The following is a 19,587-nucleotide window of genomic DNA, read 5'->3' on the forward strand; positions in this document are numbered from 1 at the left end:
GTTTGCTGTTTCGTGTGCTCTTCTGCTTGGCCACCATGACGGCATACGTTTCTTTATAAACTGCCTTTTTGAAACCTTGCCATTTGCTATTTTCCCCCCTTATGGAACCAGAAATGACCATTTTTAAAATAAGAAGGTGGAGCTGGAGAGTGATACTTCAAAGCTGATTGTGTAGAAAAGTATCTTTTAAGTTTGAATATAAAATTATTTTCAATTGGACTGCCAGCACATTGACCAGGAAGTGAATCTGACTGAAAATTTTTGAAATTTTGTCAAACTGATGTGATCTTTCGGGATTTCACCTTGTTTAGATACCCAGGACGGGCGCTGTGAGAGTGGGAATGTAACGGGACGAAGGTTCCTTCACTTAATTAATATTGCATGAGACGCGCACAACCACTACACATACGCACGCATTCAGACATGTTCGTGCCAGGTTTTCACACAACTATCACAGGTTGATGGGAGAATACGGGGAGGATTTAATTTCTTTTTTTTTCTTCCCCCTTCTCCCGTGCTTTGATTCATTCTATGTGGTGGATCAGACTATGTGGAGATAACACAAGCCCAAGGTCAGGGAGGAAGAGACAGAGGGAGACCTACAGCCAATTTACATGAAAGCTGAATGGGAAGAAGGGCAGGAAGGGTGGAGGTCGGGGGGCTTGAGACGGGGACTGTGATCTCCTTAGGGTGCACATGTGTGTATGTGAATGCGTGCCTGCATGTGTGCTTGCAAGAGGTCTGTGATCTCCTGGCCTTTGTGATGGAGATGGGCCCGGCAGGCCTGACCTGATAATGACGCGACGCTCTAATAGCATTCATCCCTTCCACCGCAAAACCACTCAAGCGGAAAAGAGAGGGAGAGAGAGGGGGGAAAAAAACAAGTGTGAGGGGTAGATGTTGGTTTGCAGGGGTGTGTACAGACGGGTGGGGGGGGGGTAAGCTGAGCTATGTTTAAGAAATGACGTGGGGCACAAATCATTTGTAATCTCAGAATCGGCGTTGAGAGAGGAGGGAGGGAGGGAGGGAGGGAGGGAGGGGGGGCACCTTAGATGATAGTGTTAAGGTGTGGGCAGAGTTGTGCGCGTGTGTTTTTCAAAGAATGACATTAGAGGTGTGGGTGTGTATATATAACATTAGCAGTAAATGCACTCTGCCTGTGTCTCCTTTCTCTCTCTTTATCAGTGTGTATTTGCTGTGGGCGCTGAAGCATGGAAGGCTTTCAGAACACTGGCCCATAGGGGACAGGACCCTGTGTCCAACACACACACACACACACACACACACACACACACACACACACACACACACACACACACACACACACAGTTACTTATCATGCAGGGTCATTACAGGCTCTAACTATACCTCAGTAATCACTGGTTTAGATCAGTACCCATATTCACCTTACAATACACAGCAGTCCACCACAATGGAGAGCATTGGAATGATGGCGGAGCAGAGGGAAACCAGGAGACAAATCCGATTTTGAATTCATATAAATCATATCAGCTTTCTAATAACAAGCTCTTTTTAATTTTCTGTCTCTCCTTAGACTGAAACCAGTCTTCCTCTTAAGAAGCAGGGAACAGACAATGGTCGATATCCTGCCTACTGCTACAACTGCTCCCAGAAAGGACACTTTGGCCATGTGAGTACCTCACTCTTGCTCATATGATTACAGCAGCATGTTTAAAGAAGTTAAAGCAGGGGTAACAAAAGCCTAGGAAAAGTCTGTACTGTTTTAAAGACCTAAAGAAAACAAAAAACACTGAATATATGACAATAATCAGGTTAACTGTCAACGTGATATATTTAAAATGAATCGTCCATGAGTCTTTCAAGAGGGTCAATACTGTGGAAAAGTCATCAGACGCCCCGAATTTCTTTATATATTTCCAGAAAAACGGGAAATAGAAACACAATTGGAAATAAATGGAAATACAGAATAAAAGTCAAAAACGTAGTTTTCTAACAAGCTTATAAAGTCAACATTTGGTCTGAGCACCTCTATTCTTCAACACAGTCTGAACCCTCTTAGACCAGCTTTCTGTCCTTTCTTTAAGTAGTCTTCAGGAATAGTTCTCCAGGCTTCTTGAAGGACATCCCAAAGCTCTTTGGATGTCGGCTGCCTTTTGTTCCGTTCTCTGCCAAGATGATCCCACACTGCTTCACTAATGTTGAGGTCCGGTCTCTGGGGAGGATTCATCACCCAATAAGTCCTGTAGCCACTGATTTTCAGTCCAGTTCTTGTGTCATTTAGCATACGTCAGCCGTTTCTTAAGAGTTGTCTCTTGACAGCCGTCCCTCTATGGAGCCCATTTCTGATGAGGCTTCCGCCACCAGTAGATAGAACAACTGAAGTTCCAGATACAACTCTCAGGTCTTTGCTGGATTATTTTCCTATTTCTTAAGAACATCGCTTTCAGGCCCCATTTATCTGCTGTAGATCTTTTTTTTTTTTTTTTTTAAGGCTTATCGTCCAGTTTCCTCAAATTATTTTAAGGACACACTCTACTTATTTCCTCTACTTCATCTGAAAAAAAGAAGAAGCAAAAAGTCAAATTTTCTAAACATTCTGTGATATGTTATACAAAGCCATATTAAAAAACATTTAGTCATATCCGTGTTATGTTTATTATATTACAAAAAAAGCTCTGAATGGTCATTTTGGTGATTCCACAATTTTTGCCAGGGGTTTTAGACCCAACACTGGTTCGTCCCTTGAGTTAGGTACCTTTTTATAGCTTGAATGATTCAAAGATTAGTGTTAAGTGACTTAACAAGAAAAACAAAACAAGACTTGACTGAAAATGAGTGACAAAGCAGCCAATGGCTAAAGAAAAGTTTGTAAAAAACTTCCAAAAATCCTGGAGAATGGAGTCCACCACTCTGTAAAAAAACATAGTTCAACAATATGATGAAAATCTATGCGATTCAAAATTGCTAAGAAGATGAGTAATGCCTTCGTATCTTAAGCAGCTGAAAACAAGAATGCAAGATTGGGAAAATATATCATATTCAAAGCTCCAAAACATTTACAGAGTAACAGCACTAGTGGAGTCGATGCAACACGGTCGTAAACCTTACAAACTGTTCTTAAAGGTGACAGAAGAGTATTGCATGGGCTTAATGAGATATCAGGAGTGAGCAAAGCTTCCTCAGATTTTGGATCCTTGGGGTCTAGTTGTTGGTCAGATTCTATTCTTTGGCTGAAATTGTCATTGTGTAATTTTATTGGTTATTTCTGTTTCTGCCTTCTATATCCATTTTGCTCAGGAGTGTACGCGGCAGAAGATGTTCAAAGGGGTTTATCCCAGCATCCCATTCATCAGCTACTACGACACTGTGGAGGACATTAACTGCCGGCAGCACAGGATAAAGCTGAAGGCGAAAAGTAAGTCACACGGACAAAAGGTTATTATGGGTTATGGTTAGTGTGTTTTTGCATATTATGGGGGAAAAAAAGAACACTTGAAATGAATTCCCCAATTTTTGTACCCATGCTAAATCATGATTTGCAGTAGATTCATATTTCACCAACAAGTTCTTTCTGGCTGGAAATGGCATAAAAGAGGCAGTCGACTGAAATGCATTGTGCTGAATGTGTTCATTTCAATTCCCACGGCTGGGGCACGTTTTGATGAAAAATACTATGTCCTGATTCATATTTAATCTTGGTGAAAAATCGATGGGAAAGTGTTCATTGTGATTTTTTTTTGACCACCGTTCTATTGGGATGATTCCCAGGTCTTCTAGATGTGGAGACCTCCACGCTATCACTCTGCTCTGGTTTATGATTTTTGGATGGTCCTTGGAACAGAGGATAAATGTACACTATATTTTGGGGAAAAACATCAGTCTGCAAAAAAAAAAAAAAAAAAAAAGACTTTATCTCGGGCAGCATTATCTCTTACAACAAGCCAGCGATCAGAAACATCCTGGTAAAAGCTGATGTTTATGTCAATTTCAGCCAGAATATTCACATTGGTCAAATGAAAATTCACTATCAATCAAAATTTGGGTTGTGTGTGAACGATAATGTCTGTATTAGGTCAATGAAATAATCTAAAAGCCTAAAGGAAATGTGAAAGTTCTGTTTGTGCTTCAATACATGGTTTGAAGAAATTCATTTTTATTAAAGGGTTAGTTCGCCATTTTGCACATTAAGCCCTGTTTTTAGGTAGTCTGGGGTGAATTATAGATGTTCTGATCACAATTTGGACATTTGGTGCTGAACGGAGCATTTAGGTATCCACTGCTGCAGCCCCCCCACCTTTGCATTGAGTCAATGACCACTCAAGCAAACAATCATAAAACGGCATTAAACTTTCGTTTGAAAAGACATGGAACTTACCGTGTGGTCAGTGGTGGACAGCGATAAATTGACCCAAAAATCGCAGCGAAATGTGCCTTCTAACAGTTGTTTTAGCATTTGGTGGACCTATTTTTCCGGACACCATTGAATAGCAGCAGCAGATACAAATCAATGAAGACGGACAATAATGGTAATATAACTTCTCTGGAAGCGTATTTCGCGGTGATTTTCGAGCCAACGTATCGCTGTCCACCACAGACCACACGGTGAGTTTCATGTCTCTGCAAACGAAAGTTTAATGCCGTTTTATGATTGTTTGCTTGAGTGGTCATTGACTCAATGCAAAGGTGGGGGGGCTGCCGCAGTGGATACCTAAATGCTCCGTTCAGCACCAAATGTCCAAATTGTGATCAGAACATCTATAATTCACCCCAGACTACCTAAAAACAGGGCTTAATGTGCAAAATGGCGAACTAACACTTTAAGTAAATTACGAGCATAGTTTTTTGTGTTTTCATTTTCCATGAAAAATGTATTTTAGAAAACATAAACATTTGTCCTTAAATCCTTTTTTTCTTTTCCCTCTTAGCGTTGAGGAAAATGGGCTATTTAGCCGCTCCTTCTGAGACGCCTCTCCCCCCTGGGCCACCAAAAAAGAAACAAAGAGTCAGTCATCACAAAAACAATTACCAGCCCCACAACGCACCTCAACAGACCCCGAACAGCCACAAAGCCACTCCCAGCCATATCTTTTTTAATGACAAGTTCAGGGACTCCACGCCCAAAACAAAGAAATTGAAACAGCAGGAAGGTGTTGGCAGCGTCAAACCGTGGAAACCTAAAAGACCCGTTCCCACCTCAAGGGCGCCACTCCCACCGGCGAAGTTAGTTTTGGATGAAGCAGATGACTTTCCCAGAGGGGGAATGCCAGAAGAAAACACAAAGAAGAAGAAGAAGAAGAGGAATAAAATGAAGCACGTTCCTTTATCCCTGCCAGACGGTCAGAGAGACCGAAGACCAGAGAATCTATGCCGGACTGGGACTGGGACTGGGAGGAGGCAGGGGTCGGCATCAAAACATCAGCGGGTGGAGAAGAAGAGAAACAGGAGAAATCGCGCTGACAAAAATCTCGGAGCGCAGATGTACCCAGCAGATGAGAATCTGTTCATTATAAAACAACGGAAACGCAGGAGATAGCATCAGTTTGTGTGAGGTGTAGATGTCACAGTTTGTATCAGTCAGCATCTTTAGGGACATTTGTTCACTCAGGTTGTACAGCATAAAAGTTGCCTCTTTAAGGTCTTAAGGGGAACTTTTACAGACATTTGGACATGTCGGTAGGAAAACTGCAAGTGTGACTGGTAAGATTAGTGAGAGCTGAGTTCCACTTCCTTCAGTCATTTATTGCATTTCTTCTCATCCCGGCTCATAGTAGCACCCATGCTTTTCCTTTTATAAAAAGTTTAATTGTTCGAGACCTTTTTTTTTTCCCCCACCCTCTGGTCAGTGTGAGAATTACAGTTTTTCTTATTCAAACCATCAGAAGTTACTGTTAATATTGAAATGGTCAGTGAGAAAATTAAAAGTATAGCCAATCAGTTGATACATTTGTAAGACATTCAGTTTCCCATTTTGAGGTATTCTCAGGAGGTGGTGTGTGTGTGGGAATAATTTAATTTCATGAAGTTGTGATGTTCACAGAAGAGCTATTTGCATATTCTTTATAAATCTTTGTTCCAAGGATTTACCAACGTTGTGACATAGAGTAAGATAATTTTGCTGTGCCTCCACTCTAAATATAGTGCTGAAGTTGTTTTTCTTCTGAAGCCAAAAATATGATGACGAGATTTTAGAAATACACTTGGAAATAAATATCTCTCTTTCTGTTTGAACTGAAGAAATTCCCAGTCTTTCTGTAACTCATTACAATGTAATTTATCTAAATATTGATCGGCCTGTGTAAATACATCTGCTACTGATCATATATTGGATGCTAATCTGCAGTCACATGCGAGCTTTGGACTGCATGCGTCACTGACATTCTCGATGATATGAACCACCTTAACTTTAAACCATCAGCTGTTTATATCATGTTGTACATGGTGCTGTTTGTTCATAACAAATTGAAACCCCGATGCCTAACAAGGAAGAGTTGGAAACACTTCAATAAATACCGGCTGGCCAAACTCTCTGAGGAAAATTAAAACTTGAGTCTTCACTGTTTGACTTATGAGTTCTGCAATTCATGAAGAGGAAGGATTCTGATCAAGATGCTCCTCGTGTCTTGCTCTTTCTGGTTGGAGCTACTCTGGAGTCCTACTATGCAGTGTAAGTCACCTTACCTGTGATTAATTGAATCCAGTGAAGATAAGGAAATGATACTGTATTTGCAATTTCTGTCAGATCGTCACACATTTTTATTGCTCATTAGTCCACAAGAAGACTGCTATCACCTGTGGAACTTTTATATTTCCACTCTTGATCCACTCATTATTACAGCACTGAGGCAACTCCAATTAAGGTTCTGATTGACATGGTCCCAGGTATACAAAATACCATGCCTGTGTTATTTAACCTCACTTCTGCATGTGATTCTGTAGATCATAATACAGCCCCAGTTCCAAAATAAGTTGGGACCCTGTATATAAAATGTACATACAATATAATGCAATGATTTGCTAATCTCATAAACCAAAAATATATTCATATAGAGTGTAGAAAACATCAAATATTGAACATTTTTATTATTAAAAGGATATTATTCATGAAAAAATATCAGCTCTTCAGTTTGGTGACATCAACAAATAAATGTTGGAAAAGAAAGTGGAACAACATGGAAACGAATGGAGGGACTAATGTTGTTGGGACTATTAGGTTAACTGGCAACAGGTCAGTAACACGATTGGGTTTTAAAGAAAGCTCCTTAGAGCAGGGGTCTTCAACGTTTTTCAGGCCAGGGACCCCCAAACTGATGGAGAGTTGGAGCAGGGACCCCCCCCCTACTATTTATAGGGCATACAATTGTGCTTTATATTTAACAGGGCCTGGTGCCGTGTATAAACATAGCTACTCTGTTATTGTACATTCAATACTAAGCTATTCAAATAATACACAGGTTAATATATTCATGTTTTTATTTTAAACATGTGCAAGGTACAGGGTGGCCGTGCCACTGCCATTTATAAACAAACATCTTGCATACAACACTGAGCTATTCAAATAATCCACAGATTTTAACTTTAAACATGCATGTAGATGGGACAATGAATCCTCAAACCATCTGTGGATGGCACACGTTTGCACACAATTTGTGAGAAAAAACAGTTTGAAAAAAAAAAAAAAAGTTAAAAATCGTCTAATCAACCAAAGATTTCGCGACCCCCCTGCAGTACCTCCGCGGACCCCCTGTTGAATACCTCTGCCTTAGAGACTTTCAGAGCTCAGCATTCACAGAAGGGGACCCATAGACATAATATAGTATATAATACTATAATATATATATTATGTCTATGAGGGGACCTGCCGGTTAGACGAACCAGGAAGCGTCAATATTAACCACCAGACTTCCGTGCAGCCCTCTATATTTCCAGACTCTAAATCTGTTTGCCATACCGAATAAACTTAATTAACGTCAGCTTTAAAAACCAGTGCTGTCAATTTGTGGAGACTGCCCAGTGCGGCCTCACCGCTGGTAATTACAACATTTACGGCAGTCTTTTTACGGCCACACAAAGGACTACTCGTGACGCGACGCGTTGCTACAGCCTCTCGGACACCGTACTCTCGTTTACCAACAGCCGTTAGTGAAGTCAGGTGTCAACATACCACAGCTGGATTTGTGTCGGAAAGGCTCCAGGAAGGGAACAATCACATCGTATGACCAGACAAATAGGGAGCTAGACAGTTTCTGGAATCGGCCGAGGAAGACAAATGGAAAACGGTTCGACCCCAACCGGCGACGCCAAGCTGGACCAGGCTGTTGGGCAGTGGCTGCAGTATGATAAGGTGAGCTGACAGCTAGCCGCTTAGCTCACTGCGCTGCGGCTGTCCTGCATCTCCCACGAATAAAAGCAATATCGTCGGGTATGTTTCAAAGGTTTTGACGAAAGTGAGGGCAACTGTTGTGATAATGAGGGATTAGATACAGTGTAGGTTTAACGCCCAGGATGAGTACTTTCTCTTAGGCTTTATGTTGAGGTCTGTCATTCAGAAACAGATCTGTGTAATAATGGTGATGCAACGACAGGCAGTGTTCTGCTAATAAGTAACTGCAGTTAGTCGGGGGCGGGACGCACACTATAGTTTGATGACTATAATATATATATATACATATATATATATATATATATATATATATTATTTTGCATTGTTGCCCTGCACATTTCCTCAGGAGGGTTTTGACTCTTCAGTTTTACCTGTTGTCATCAGCTCAAATATCCTATCCTCAACAAGCTACCACACATGTCAATAGCTTGTCCTCTCCATGGTACTGTATGGCTAATCATTATTTTTCAGTTGTACACAGTTCACAGTGGTTCTGTGTTTATGTCTGAACTGCCCAACGGAATCAGTGGACTCGATGGAGTGGTGGGATTTAAATGTGTGTCAAAAATGAAAGAAATGAAAAAATACTGTTGCTATAATCAAATGGAAGCTGTTTAAAGGAAGTGAGTGACACTGGAGGGTGAGACTAACCATAATTACAGATGGGAGATGATGGGAGAATGTGAAATAATGAACCAGGGCAAAAAAAAACGATTTTTGAAATCGTCAATTGGTTTAATAATTAATTAAGTTGTCATTAATTACTGTATTTAAAGGCTTATTTGAATCTATTTGTCTTTAAATTAGTCAAATAGCTCCCTCCACTTTTTACTAATGTTTGTTTTTTTATGTATTAAAAACACAATATCCATGTCATGCAAACAGACTCAGACTCTTCTGTTCTGCCAAACTCGGTGCAGATACCAACATGGGGCGCCTTGTGTCTCGTTTCTAAGATGTCATGTTGCCACTCAAAGCTTTTCTCAGTTCAATCAGAACGATCCAAAATAGTTGCTCTTGGAAATTTCAGCCTGCCTCTCTCAAGTCTTAACATCCTGTCAGGAAATTCCGTTGTTCTTGCCATTGTTATATGGAATAAGCAATACTTCTCAATGAGATATCAAAGCTGGACCAAAGTTATGGACCAAGAAGACGGAACATAACGTCACTTTCGCAGTTTATGTCGTTGCAGTGAAGAAAAGTCCCCGTGGCGTGTTCCGTTAATACTTAAATGTGCCAGGGTCACACGTTGCATTTCATCACCTCTCACACACTATAAAAAAAAAAACTATTAAAAAAAAAAAAGGTTTGGTCACACGATGCTCACACACTCAACTTAGACTAACAGGCATTTGAACGTCTGACCAACACAAGAATAGTTCTTCTTGGTCTTAAACAGACATGCGATGCCACCAATTAGGTCACACTGGAGCAGGGACCCGGACTCATCAGTCTTAGTATAATTGTGTTAGTGCGGTTCCTCGGTGAACGGTGAAAGTGTCTTACCGGATGGACCGTCTCATGATATTTATTTACGGTCACCATTGCTAACCAGGCGGATTGTTCCAGTGAGCTTTTGCTTCATGTGAAAAAAATGTGCCATCGCTAATAATTGAAAACTCTTCTAAACTGTGTGAAAATGAGGTTGCATGTCAGACACTCGGAAGAACAATCTCCTCTCTGAACTTTTCCATGACCCGGAACATAATCCGGTAATCCTTAGAGAGGACAAGACAAGTATTTGTCAAATAGTTTTTTAGGTAAAAACTACTGTAACCAACCAAATGCACGAGTTCAAGTCTCAAGTGGGAATAGTTGCCAGCTTGACGAGAAGAATTCGGGCGAGGATTGGACTGTTTAAATGTTTTGTCTGTGGGGCACACATATGTTACCTTTTGGTTTGGTAAATGGATGTCAGTTGTCACTATTGTGATGTTTTCAGATAATATTAAGCAAAAACCACTAGTCATAAAATCCATAATGAAGTCGGCCTCTAATTATAGGCCTCATCTGGAATAGAAACCACCTGGCACCACAGTAGATATAAAAAGCGACACAGAAAACAGATTTTTTTTCGATTATGTTAACCAGGTCCAAGCTACAGTTTTAAAGAACGTTCCCGGTCAATGTGGACTTGTTTTTTTTCCTCCTCAGAACCCCAAAACCGCATCAATGGTGCAGGACCTGGTGAAGGAGGGAGCGGTGGAGGCTCTGAGGAAATGCTTCTCCTCCAGGATGGAGTTTGGTACGGCAGGACTGAGAGCTGCCATGGGCCCCGGCGTGTCCTGCATGAATGACCTCACTATCATCCAGACCACGCAGGTTGGTTAATTGATAAACGGCTGCTACAAATTACACATCAGGACACACGCACAGCCCCACACGCACACCACGGTATTGATCTCTACACTAGTATTGTTTTCTTTTGCATTGCTCCCAAGCAACGTTCTCTGAAACTTCCAAGAAGTCAAGTCATGTCCGTAAATCAGTATCTGAAAATCCAGGTTTTCTCTCTCTTGACCCGATCTCATAAACTCGATCGTGCAAATCGCAGTTATATTGTCGCATTGCGTCTCGCTTATGACTCCCAGTCCAATGTCAGACCGTCTTTCAGGGTTCTTCCTGCTGGTCTCAGAATGGTGGTATCGCTAGCAGCTGCTATTCGCCCTGATTTATTTAATCGGTGGTCACCGAACAGTCAAATCAGACGGAGGATGATTTCCATGATTTTTTTTTTTTTTTTTTTTTTTTTTTTTTTTTTAAATAGAAAGAAGAGCTGAACTGTCTTAAAGGTGGGGTATGAGATGTTTTCTGGAGCATTTTTTATCATATTGTCTGAAAACCTCCTCACGACCCCATTGCACCCACTAAAATAGAATGTTTGGGGAAAAAAAATAATATTTTAGTCCATTGTAAAGGGTGTAGCAAGAGGAAATGTCTGACCAATAGAAGTAATGATGAGAGTTACTTCTATTGGATTCTGACACGCCAATCAACCGTCAGCCCCCCTCACCCCTCACCCCTCCCCCCTGCGCGTTCACAGACTCGTGACTCGTTGTGTATTTTCAAAAATATAGCTTGCAGGAACCGTTTTTCCAAGATCTCATACCCCACCTTTAAGCAAAGCCTGTAGGGTAACACAGCCACTCTCAACTTGAATTAAAGCAATACAATGTAACTTCTCAAAAAGCCCACTATGCAGCTCCCCCTACAGACTTGGAGGTAATGTACGGTTACACTGTCGTAAATACAACACCCTTTCCCTTTCACGTTTGTTGACGAACCGGCGAGGAGTCAGAAGGTGCAAGCTATGTCGACCGAGAAGGTAAGAGTAATCAAAGCAAGTCGAAGTACTTCCGCTCAACTCCCGGGCCGGTCCAGCAAAGTTACATAGCGCAGTTTTTCCAACTCAGACCCCCGAAGGGCATAGGAGACAGGCCAATCGTAATATTAAAACTCATTCTAGCCGCACAATTTTTTTCAAGCTGTCATTTTAAGGTAGAAATGTTACATAGTATTGCTTTAAAGGTGGGGTCTGAGATCTTGGAAAAACGGTTCCTGCAAGCTATATTTTTGAAAATACACAACCTTGCCTCTCCCTTCAGCCCACCCCTCGAAACCACGCCTTCAAAACACATGAACGAGTCACGAGTCTGTGAACGCGCAGGGGGGAGGGGTGAGGGGTTTGACGGTTGATTGGCGTGTCAGAATCCAATAGAAGTAACTCTCGTCATTACTTCTATTGGTCAGACATTTCCTGTTGCTACACCCTCTACAATAGACTAAAAGATTTAGTTTTTTTCCAAACATTCTATTTTAGTGGGTGCAATGGGGTCATGAGGAGGTTTTCAGATAATATGATAAAAAATGCTCCAGAAAACATCTCATACCCCACCTTTAAGTCAACTATTATTTATTTCAAGCCACTGAGGCTTCATATCTCAGTCAAAAACGCACAAACACAACCTTGCGCTCAAGCCAGCGCCACAAGCAGCACGTAGATATCAGCAGGAAATGCACTTTGCTGCACAGCAGATAATGGACTTTGTGTCACCGTAAGATCAATCAACATTTCCAGACGAGTGTTAATCCATGTAAAACCAACACCGGACAGACGTGGAGCTTTTGTCCACCAGTCAAGTCAAGTTTTGGGAGTTTTTTTTCCTCCCCTTTTTTTTTTTTTGTTTTTGTTTTTGTTTTTGTGTTTTCTTTTCTTTTTTTGATACACAACTAACCTGAATCTTAAAACAGATTAGCACCTGGCTAATTTGCATATGGTTACGGACAGACATTACCAAAGATATCTGTCAACAGCTGGGGCTTTATTTTCATGTCACTGATAAGAGACGCAGCACAGCTCGTATTTTTCTCACAAGAATAAGAATGCTGGAAATCACCTAAAGGACTGGAGTATTTGAACATGATGTCATTAAAGGATAACAGCGGCAAGTTCTGGTGAAAATGGTGACAAACAATGTCGCGTTCAGTTTCATCTCAGATCAGTTGCTGTTTGATTATATGTGCTTATTTCAAGGTGTTATTTTTTTGGTATTGGTGGTCTTTTCTTTTCTTTTTTTTGTGATTGCATAACTAATGTTCAATTAGATTTTATTTATAAAGCGCCAAATTACAACAAAATGCCATCTCAAGGCACTTCAAAGACAATCCAATTCAAGGCAATTAGAATCCAATTTATTGTAATACATTCTTAATCCAATCAAATCAAATTCATTAAATTCCAAATTAGTCCAGTTAATCCATACAAAGCCGATTTTAAAAAGCCTCGCTAAGGAAACCAACAGATTGCACTGAAGCTTCTCTTCGATCCTGCTTCGTCCTGAGCGTGCACGAGGCGACTGTGGAGAGAAAAAACTCTCTTTTAACAGGAGGAAACCTCTGGCAGAAGCAGACTCAGGAAGGGCGGCCATCTGCCTCCACCGGCTAGTTTGAGAGGACAGGAAAGCGGCGACAACAAGCACCATAACACCAGGCCAAGAATACCTGCTGAGAAAGAGAAACACAAGTTAATGACAACGACAATGTAATATGAACATAAAGAAAAAGAGCAGAGTGAGGAAAGGTGTATCATTGGAGGCCCCCCAGCAGTTTAGGCCTATAGCAGCATAACTATGGGATGTTTCAGGATCACCTGAGTCACCCCTAACTTTAAGCTTTGTAAAAAAGGAACGTTTTAAGCCTAATCTTAAAGGTAGAGAGGGTGTTTGCTTCCTGAACCCAAACTGGCAGCTGGTTCCACAGAGAGGGGCCTGATAACTGAAGGCTCTGCCTCCCATGCTACTTTTAGAAACTCTCAGAACCACAAGTAGACCTGCAGTCTGAGAAGAAGCGCTCTGTTGGCAAAATATCGCACTACGAGATCTTTAAAGTATGATGGAGCTCGGCCATTAAGAGCTTTATATGTGAGGAGAAGAATTTTAAATTCTGTTCTGTCTGGTTATTCCTTACTTTTTCATCACAAAGCTTTTTAATTCAGTCCTTTATTGTTGATATCGTTATTAATCCTACCTACACACTTTGTTGTGAAAGATGCGGTATAGTTCGATAAAACTTGAATATTCTCACCTGCCCTCTTTGAGATTTTCCTCGTCACCGTCATTCGCTTTCTCTTATCTCCTCTCCAACAGGGTTTCTGTCGCTACCTGGAGCAGAGCTTTGGGAATCTTAAAGAGCGAGGCGTGGTGATTGGGTACGATGCTCGGGCCCACCCTCCCAGCGGGGGCAGCAGCAAGCGGTTCGCCAGCCTGGCCGCTGCGGTTTTCATCAGCCGAGGGGTGCCGGTCCACCTCTTCTCTGACATCACCCCAACGCCCTTCGTGGTAATCACTTGAATTCCTCTCAAAAATTTTTGAGGACGTTTTAGGATTTCTGTTACCCTGCGTTTCACGTTTTACTAAAGCTTAGTTTCTGTCGAGATTTATAGTGAAGAAGATTCTGAGCAGCACAGATGGGCTTCTGTGTAATGCAAGGAAAAAAATGGAGAGAAAATAGCTTGTCATGCTATTTTCATGTTTGTTTTCTATCATGGAGAGATTTTGATAGTTTTTACTGTCGTGGAATATGGTAGAGATGTGTCTGATAACAATATATGAAATTTGGGTTCAGTTACTTTCTCTTCTCGTTTTTCCCTGCAGCCTTTCACAGTTTCCCACCTGGGTCTGTGTGCTGGTATCATGGTAACTGCCTCCCACAACCCCAAACAGGACAATGGCTACAAGGTAACACTTATTCAACTTTGGTATTTCTGGCTTCGGCAGTCATTAGGCATCATGTACTAACCTGATGATCTGTTTCTATTCCAGGTGTACTGGGAGAACGGTGCCCAGATTGTGTCTCCTCATGACAAAGAGATCTCTAAAGCCATTGAGGAGAACCTGGAGCCTTGGCCAGAGTCATGGAACACAGGGGAGGCCCTCAAGAGCCCCTTGCTTAAAGACCCCTACCAGGATAGCCACACACAATATTTCAAAGCCATCCAGAAACACTGTCATCACAGGTGCTTCATAAACAGATAGATGAGCAGCATGCACTGCGTTCTACTAATGATTCACACAGGACTGTAGAGACAAAAAATTGTGAAAATCTCCACTAAAAATGCCCATTTTGACATCTTTTCTTCACAGGGAGATAAACAAGAGGTCAGAGGTGAAAATAGTGCACACGTCTGTGCACGGTGTTGGTCACACATTTGTCCAGTCAGCGTTCAAGGCCTTCGATCTTCCCCCTCCATACGCTGTGGAGGAACAGAAAGAGCCCGACCCTGAATTTCCCACCGTCAAATACCCCAATCCTGAGGAGGGAGAGGGCGTCCTGGTGGGTACCGGAGAATGCGCGCGGTGCTCCCAGCATAGGACACATTCAGTCACGTGCAATAGACGCTCTGCTTTGGTGTATTGTGACGCATGTGTGCGATTGCTTCGCAGACGCTGTCATTTGCTCTGGCAGAGAGGGAGGGAGCCTCGGTGGTGTTGGCAAATGACCCCGACGCTGATCGTCTGGCTGTTGCTGAGAGGCAGGAGAGGTGTGCATTGAGATAGCATTCATGATGTTCTACTAATTCCACCCTTCAACACAATGTTAGTGTTGAAGTGAAAACCAGCGTGCGGTCGTGTGGTCCGTCACATGTTACTCCTGCTATCATTCCATCCTACACACGCTATAAGCGGTTTCCCACTCCTCCGCAGAGAAGTTCTAAAATGGCTTCAGGGAGTCACTGAATAAGGAGTTTACGGAAAGCCTCTGAAGTATTTCCAACATGTAAATTTTTTGTTAAGTTGTTTTAATGGTTCTACTTCACTGTCCTCTAAACAGTGGATTATACTTAGGTTCACTTAGATTTGAAATGTCTTTACCCCAGAAATGCTTGGAATCACCAGCAAAAACCCATCATATGTCATACATGAACTTCTTAAGTAAGAAAAACCCTCGAGATTAAAAAAATCATAGCCTCACACAGCTCCTCCTTTTTCCTGATAAACTGCTGAAATGCTTTGATCGCGACAGCATTTCTTAACGTGTCTGTTTCTTTGTCTGTGCCTCAGTGGACAGTGGCGAGTGTTCAGTGGTAACGAGCTGGGAGCGTTGCTTGGCTGGTGGATATTCCACTGCTGGAAAGAGCAGAAGCCCGACGCTGCCGCTGTGAAAAACCTCTACATGCTGTCGAGCACAGTCTCATCCAAAATACTGCGGGCCATCGCTCTGAAGGAAGGTTTCCACTTCGAGGTAACACGTTCGAGTTTTTATTCTTTTGATCTCATGTCGTACGTCGCCGGCATTAATGTGCAACGATCGGGGAGCATGTGAGGCTACGTCACACGTGTTGTATGCGATGCGGGGACGTCGGTACCATCTTATGGGGAATGCTCCGTTTACGACCGTTGTTGCCCGGTGAGGTTGAGTTTCGTTTGGCTAAAATCAGTCAAATCTAGAGGAGAAGAGAAGAGCTGCAGAAAGGAGAAAAAGATGGAGCTCAGTAAATGGAGTGAATAAATCGCACAGTTGCTGAATGGAGGACTCGGTTATTAACGAGCCGCTTTTGTGCCACAATCTGATCCCTCGCAAAATCAGACCCCCAGCAAATGCTTCCAGGTTTTTTTTGTTTTGTTTTTTTAAATTTCATCTATTTATTTATTTATGAGAAAATGTATTAAGTGAATGATAATAGGTGCGTTTCGTACTTTATAAAAGCCAAAAAGTCCAACTAACAAACGTGGTTTGACAAAGTTTCTCTCGTTATGTTTGAATAGGAAACGCTAACAGGGTTCAAGTGGATGGGGAACAGAGCCAAAGACCTGTTGGACCAGGGCAAGACTGTTCTTTTTGCCTTTGAGGAGGCCATAGGTATGCACGCACAAATGGACGTTGTCCACAAGTGAAAGTCACAGGAATCTGAGAGCGCAGGTTTAGTTGGCTCTGACAGAATCACTTCCACGGAGATTTTTGAGCATGCCTTGTTGCAATTACAGAGCACAAAATTTGGGCCAGAAGGATTTGAATCAACCAAACTTTGTGTTATTTAGGGTTATGAGAGGCAGTTGACAGCTGATTGCACCAGTATTTACCGCCAAAGATGGTATGTCTCGAGCAGAGTGAGTGATGGAAGAGAGGAAATTTCAGAACAGAGTGACTGTCAAGCCCCATTATTCTTGAGTTACGATAAGATTTAGAACATTCAACCAAAATAATAATATTACACTTAATTTATTCCTCCTAATGCCTTTTCATTTTGCTTCCCATGTAGAAATTAGTCCTGAAAAAAAACACACCGAACTCTTAGCGTATCTGATTTGTGATTATTTTGAGCATTTGGAAAAGCGCTATATAAAACTTATGTATTATTATTTTTATTATTATTTTATTGTCATTATACAAAGTATAGAAACATTTCAAAGCTGATGATGATGAGTTTATTAAAACTCGTGTTTTTCGGTAAAGTTTTGAGCCATGCTTGCAGTCAAACACAAGGCACTGGGTTAAAGTTATAAGTCAGTTGGGGTTAAGATAACAGATGGTTAGACAAACACGGATAACATAGTTCAGAGCATTCCAATATAATAAGATTACTGTGCTGTAATTAGAATCACATGCCTTTGCTCACACAGTGTTATTAAAAGAAGCGACAGCTGACCACAGCAACTGGAGAATCGAGACATACTGTGAATGAACTGAAAATGTGTGTGTGTGTGTTTTGCAGGATATATGTGTTGTAACTCTGTGTTGGACAAGGATGGAGTGAGTGCTGCAGCCATAGCAGGGGAGATGGTTTCCTATCTGGCCACTGAAAACAAAAGTCTCTCTCAGCAGCTCACTGCCATCCATGAAGAGTAAGATGCACAGATTGATACATCACACTTGAATTTCATAGTTTTTTCGGTGGGTTGTCATCGCAGGCTAACTTGTCCCCTCTGTATTTCTCATCATCAGGTATGGGTACCACATGAGCAAGAACTCCTACTTTATCTGCCACGACCAGGCCGTGATCCGCAGTCTGTTTGAGCGCCTGCGCCACTTTGGCGGCAAGGAGAACTCGTATCCCAACGAATGCGGTCAATTCTCCATCTCCGCTGTTCGAGACCTGACTACTGGCTACGATAGCAACCGACCTGACAACAAGGCCGTGAGGGGACAAACTCACACAAACACTTCATGCACTCAGAGCACAGCATCCCTCTGACATCTGTTTTTGGCCGACAGTATGTTGTCTGCCATCAGACAAGTGATTTTTTTTGTTTTGTTGAACAATGAACTGTGGAGACAGAAACTGAAAACATGGAGAGAAAACTAAGTCCGTTTCATCAAACCTGTGCACATAAAATGTTTTTGTTTTTTTCAAATGGTTTATCTGGGCTTCTTATCTCTCCCATCCTTACATTTCTTCTGTCACTTCTTCCTCTTCTCTCTCAGGTTCTTCCCACCTCCAGTTCCAGTCAGATGATCACCTTTACCTTCTCCAATGGGGGTGTAGCCACCATGAGAACCAGCGGCACTGAGCCAAAGATCAAATACTACACGGAGCTCTGTGCTGCTCCTGGGAACAGGTAAGTCATTGTACATATATATATATATATATATATATATATATATATATATATATATATATATATATATATATATTAAACGTATCATATACATTTTAAGAAACTCTAAATATTCTTTGGCTGGAACAAAGAATTTCAACATTTTTCTTCATAGTTTTTTAAATCAAGCTTATTTTTTCACTTCTGAATGTCTTGGGAAGGAACAGTTAAGCCTGCCTGTTGACTGAACCGTGTTGTGTTTTATTTCTGTTTTTCCCCCCTTTTGGGTCCGAATCAGTGATGTTGCGCATCTGAAGAAGGAGCTGGACAACTTGGTCGACGCCATCGTTGAAAACTTCTTTGAGCCAGCAAAGAACAAGCTGCAGCCCAAGCCAGAGTAGCGCTAACGGACTAAATAACCAGACAAATAGTATCTCCTATCACTGGCCAGCATTTCACATAATGTCTTAATTTTCCCAGGAGAGATTCTCAGGCTTGACTCTTGTTTTTAACTCTGTTAATGACCTTTTTTTTTTCTTTTCTTTTTTTTTTTTTAAAACCAAAACATTTGGACCAGTAAGAATAGCAATGCTGTATTATTATCTACCTTTTATTCTACCTTTTTTTTTTTTTTTTTTTTTTTTTTTAATAATCTGCCTGTTTTTGGGTTTCTTGACTGATTCACAATCAGCATCATGCTTTAGATTCAGTGTGCCACATTGGTCATGATTAGCTACATCTGTCAAGTGCTTGGCCATTCCACAGCCGCAGTCATTCCCTTTTCCAGATGGTGGTGTCCGATAGATCCAGCCTGTTGCTTATCACTTGCATATAACAATATGCATTTATACATCCACTGGGCTTCAGCATCAACCGGGCTGCTGCTGATGTAGAGTTACCGTAGAGTATAAACGCTCAAAACTACTTGAAGTTGCACATTGCTGTCAGACTTTGAATGCGTAATATCTTTTTGAAGTTGCCAGTAAGTAAAACAGCACAGATTTAAGCGGCGGTATGATATTTTGAGCTGAAATAAATGATGGGGGATGTAGGAGGGAATGGTTACTCCAAAGTTACTAGTGTGCTCCTCACAGTTACAGCACCACCAAGTGGAGCCATTGTGCATCGTCTTAACGCGCCCACCTCTCATTCCATGATGTGAGTACTTGTGACATCTCAAAGGGACTCTAT

General features: G+C 41.6%; 2 protein-coding genes across 2 annotated transcripts in view; both read left to right on the forward strand.

Moving 5' to 3' along the window:
• Positions 1–6,531, forward strand: part of LOC142378116 (uncharacterized) — a 10,373-nt gene extending 3,842 nt beyond the window's left edge. The window contains exons 2-4 of the mRNA XM_075462346.1: positions 1,556–1,651; positions 3,280–3,397; positions 4,908–6,531. Coding sequence (XP_075318461.1) covers positions 1,556–1,651; positions 3,280–3,397; positions 4,908–5,515 — 822 coding nt within the window. The 3' untranslated portion in view covers positions 5,516–6,531. The remainder of the gene's footprint in view (positions 1–1,555; positions 1,652–3,279; positions 3,398–4,907) is intronic.
• A 1,508-nt stretch (positions 6,532–8,039) lies between these two features.
• On the forward strand, positions 8,040–18,945 carry pgm2 (phosphoglucomutase 2). Its single transcript, XM_075462842.1, has 13 exons — positions 8,040–8,323; positions 10,517–10,684; positions 14,008–14,199; positions 14,515–14,598; positions 14,683–14,876; positions 15,004–15,193; positions 15,304–15,401; positions 15,922–16,102; positions 16,627–16,720; positions 17,574–17,703; positions 17,804–17,996; positions 18,284–18,417; positions 18,695–18,945. Exons 1-13 carry the CDS (start codon positions 8,249–8,251, stop codon positions 18,795–18,797), a joined length of 1,836 nt encoding a protein of 611 aa, XP_075318957.1. The 5' UTR covers positions 8,040–8,248; the 3' UTR covers positions 18,798–18,945.
• The last annotated feature ends 642 nt before the right edge of the window (positions 18,946–19,587 follow it).

The sequence above is a fragment of the Odontesthes bonariensis genome, chromosome 4, assembly GCF_027942865.1.
Source record: "Odontesthes bonariensis isolate fOdoBon6 chromosome 4, fOdoBon6.hap1, whole genome shotgun sequence".
Taxonomy (NCBI): domain Eukaryota; kingdom Metazoa; phylum Chordata; class Actinopteri; order Atheriniformes; family Atherinopsidae; genus Odontesthes; species Odontesthes bonariensis.

Coding starts and splice junctions, on each gene's coding strand:
- pgm2 (XM_075462842.1), top strand. CDS start 8,249: ATGGAAAACGGTTCGACCCCAACCGGCGACGCCAAGCTGGACCAGGCT. Junction 15,194..15,303: donor AGGAGGGAGAGGGCGTCCTG/GTGGGTACCGGA, acceptor ATTGCTTCGCAG/ACGCTGTCATTTGCTCTGGC. Junction 16,103..16,626: donor AGGAAGGTTTCCACTTCGAG/GTAACACGTTCG, acceptor ATGTTTGAATAG/GAAACGCTAACAGGGTTCAA.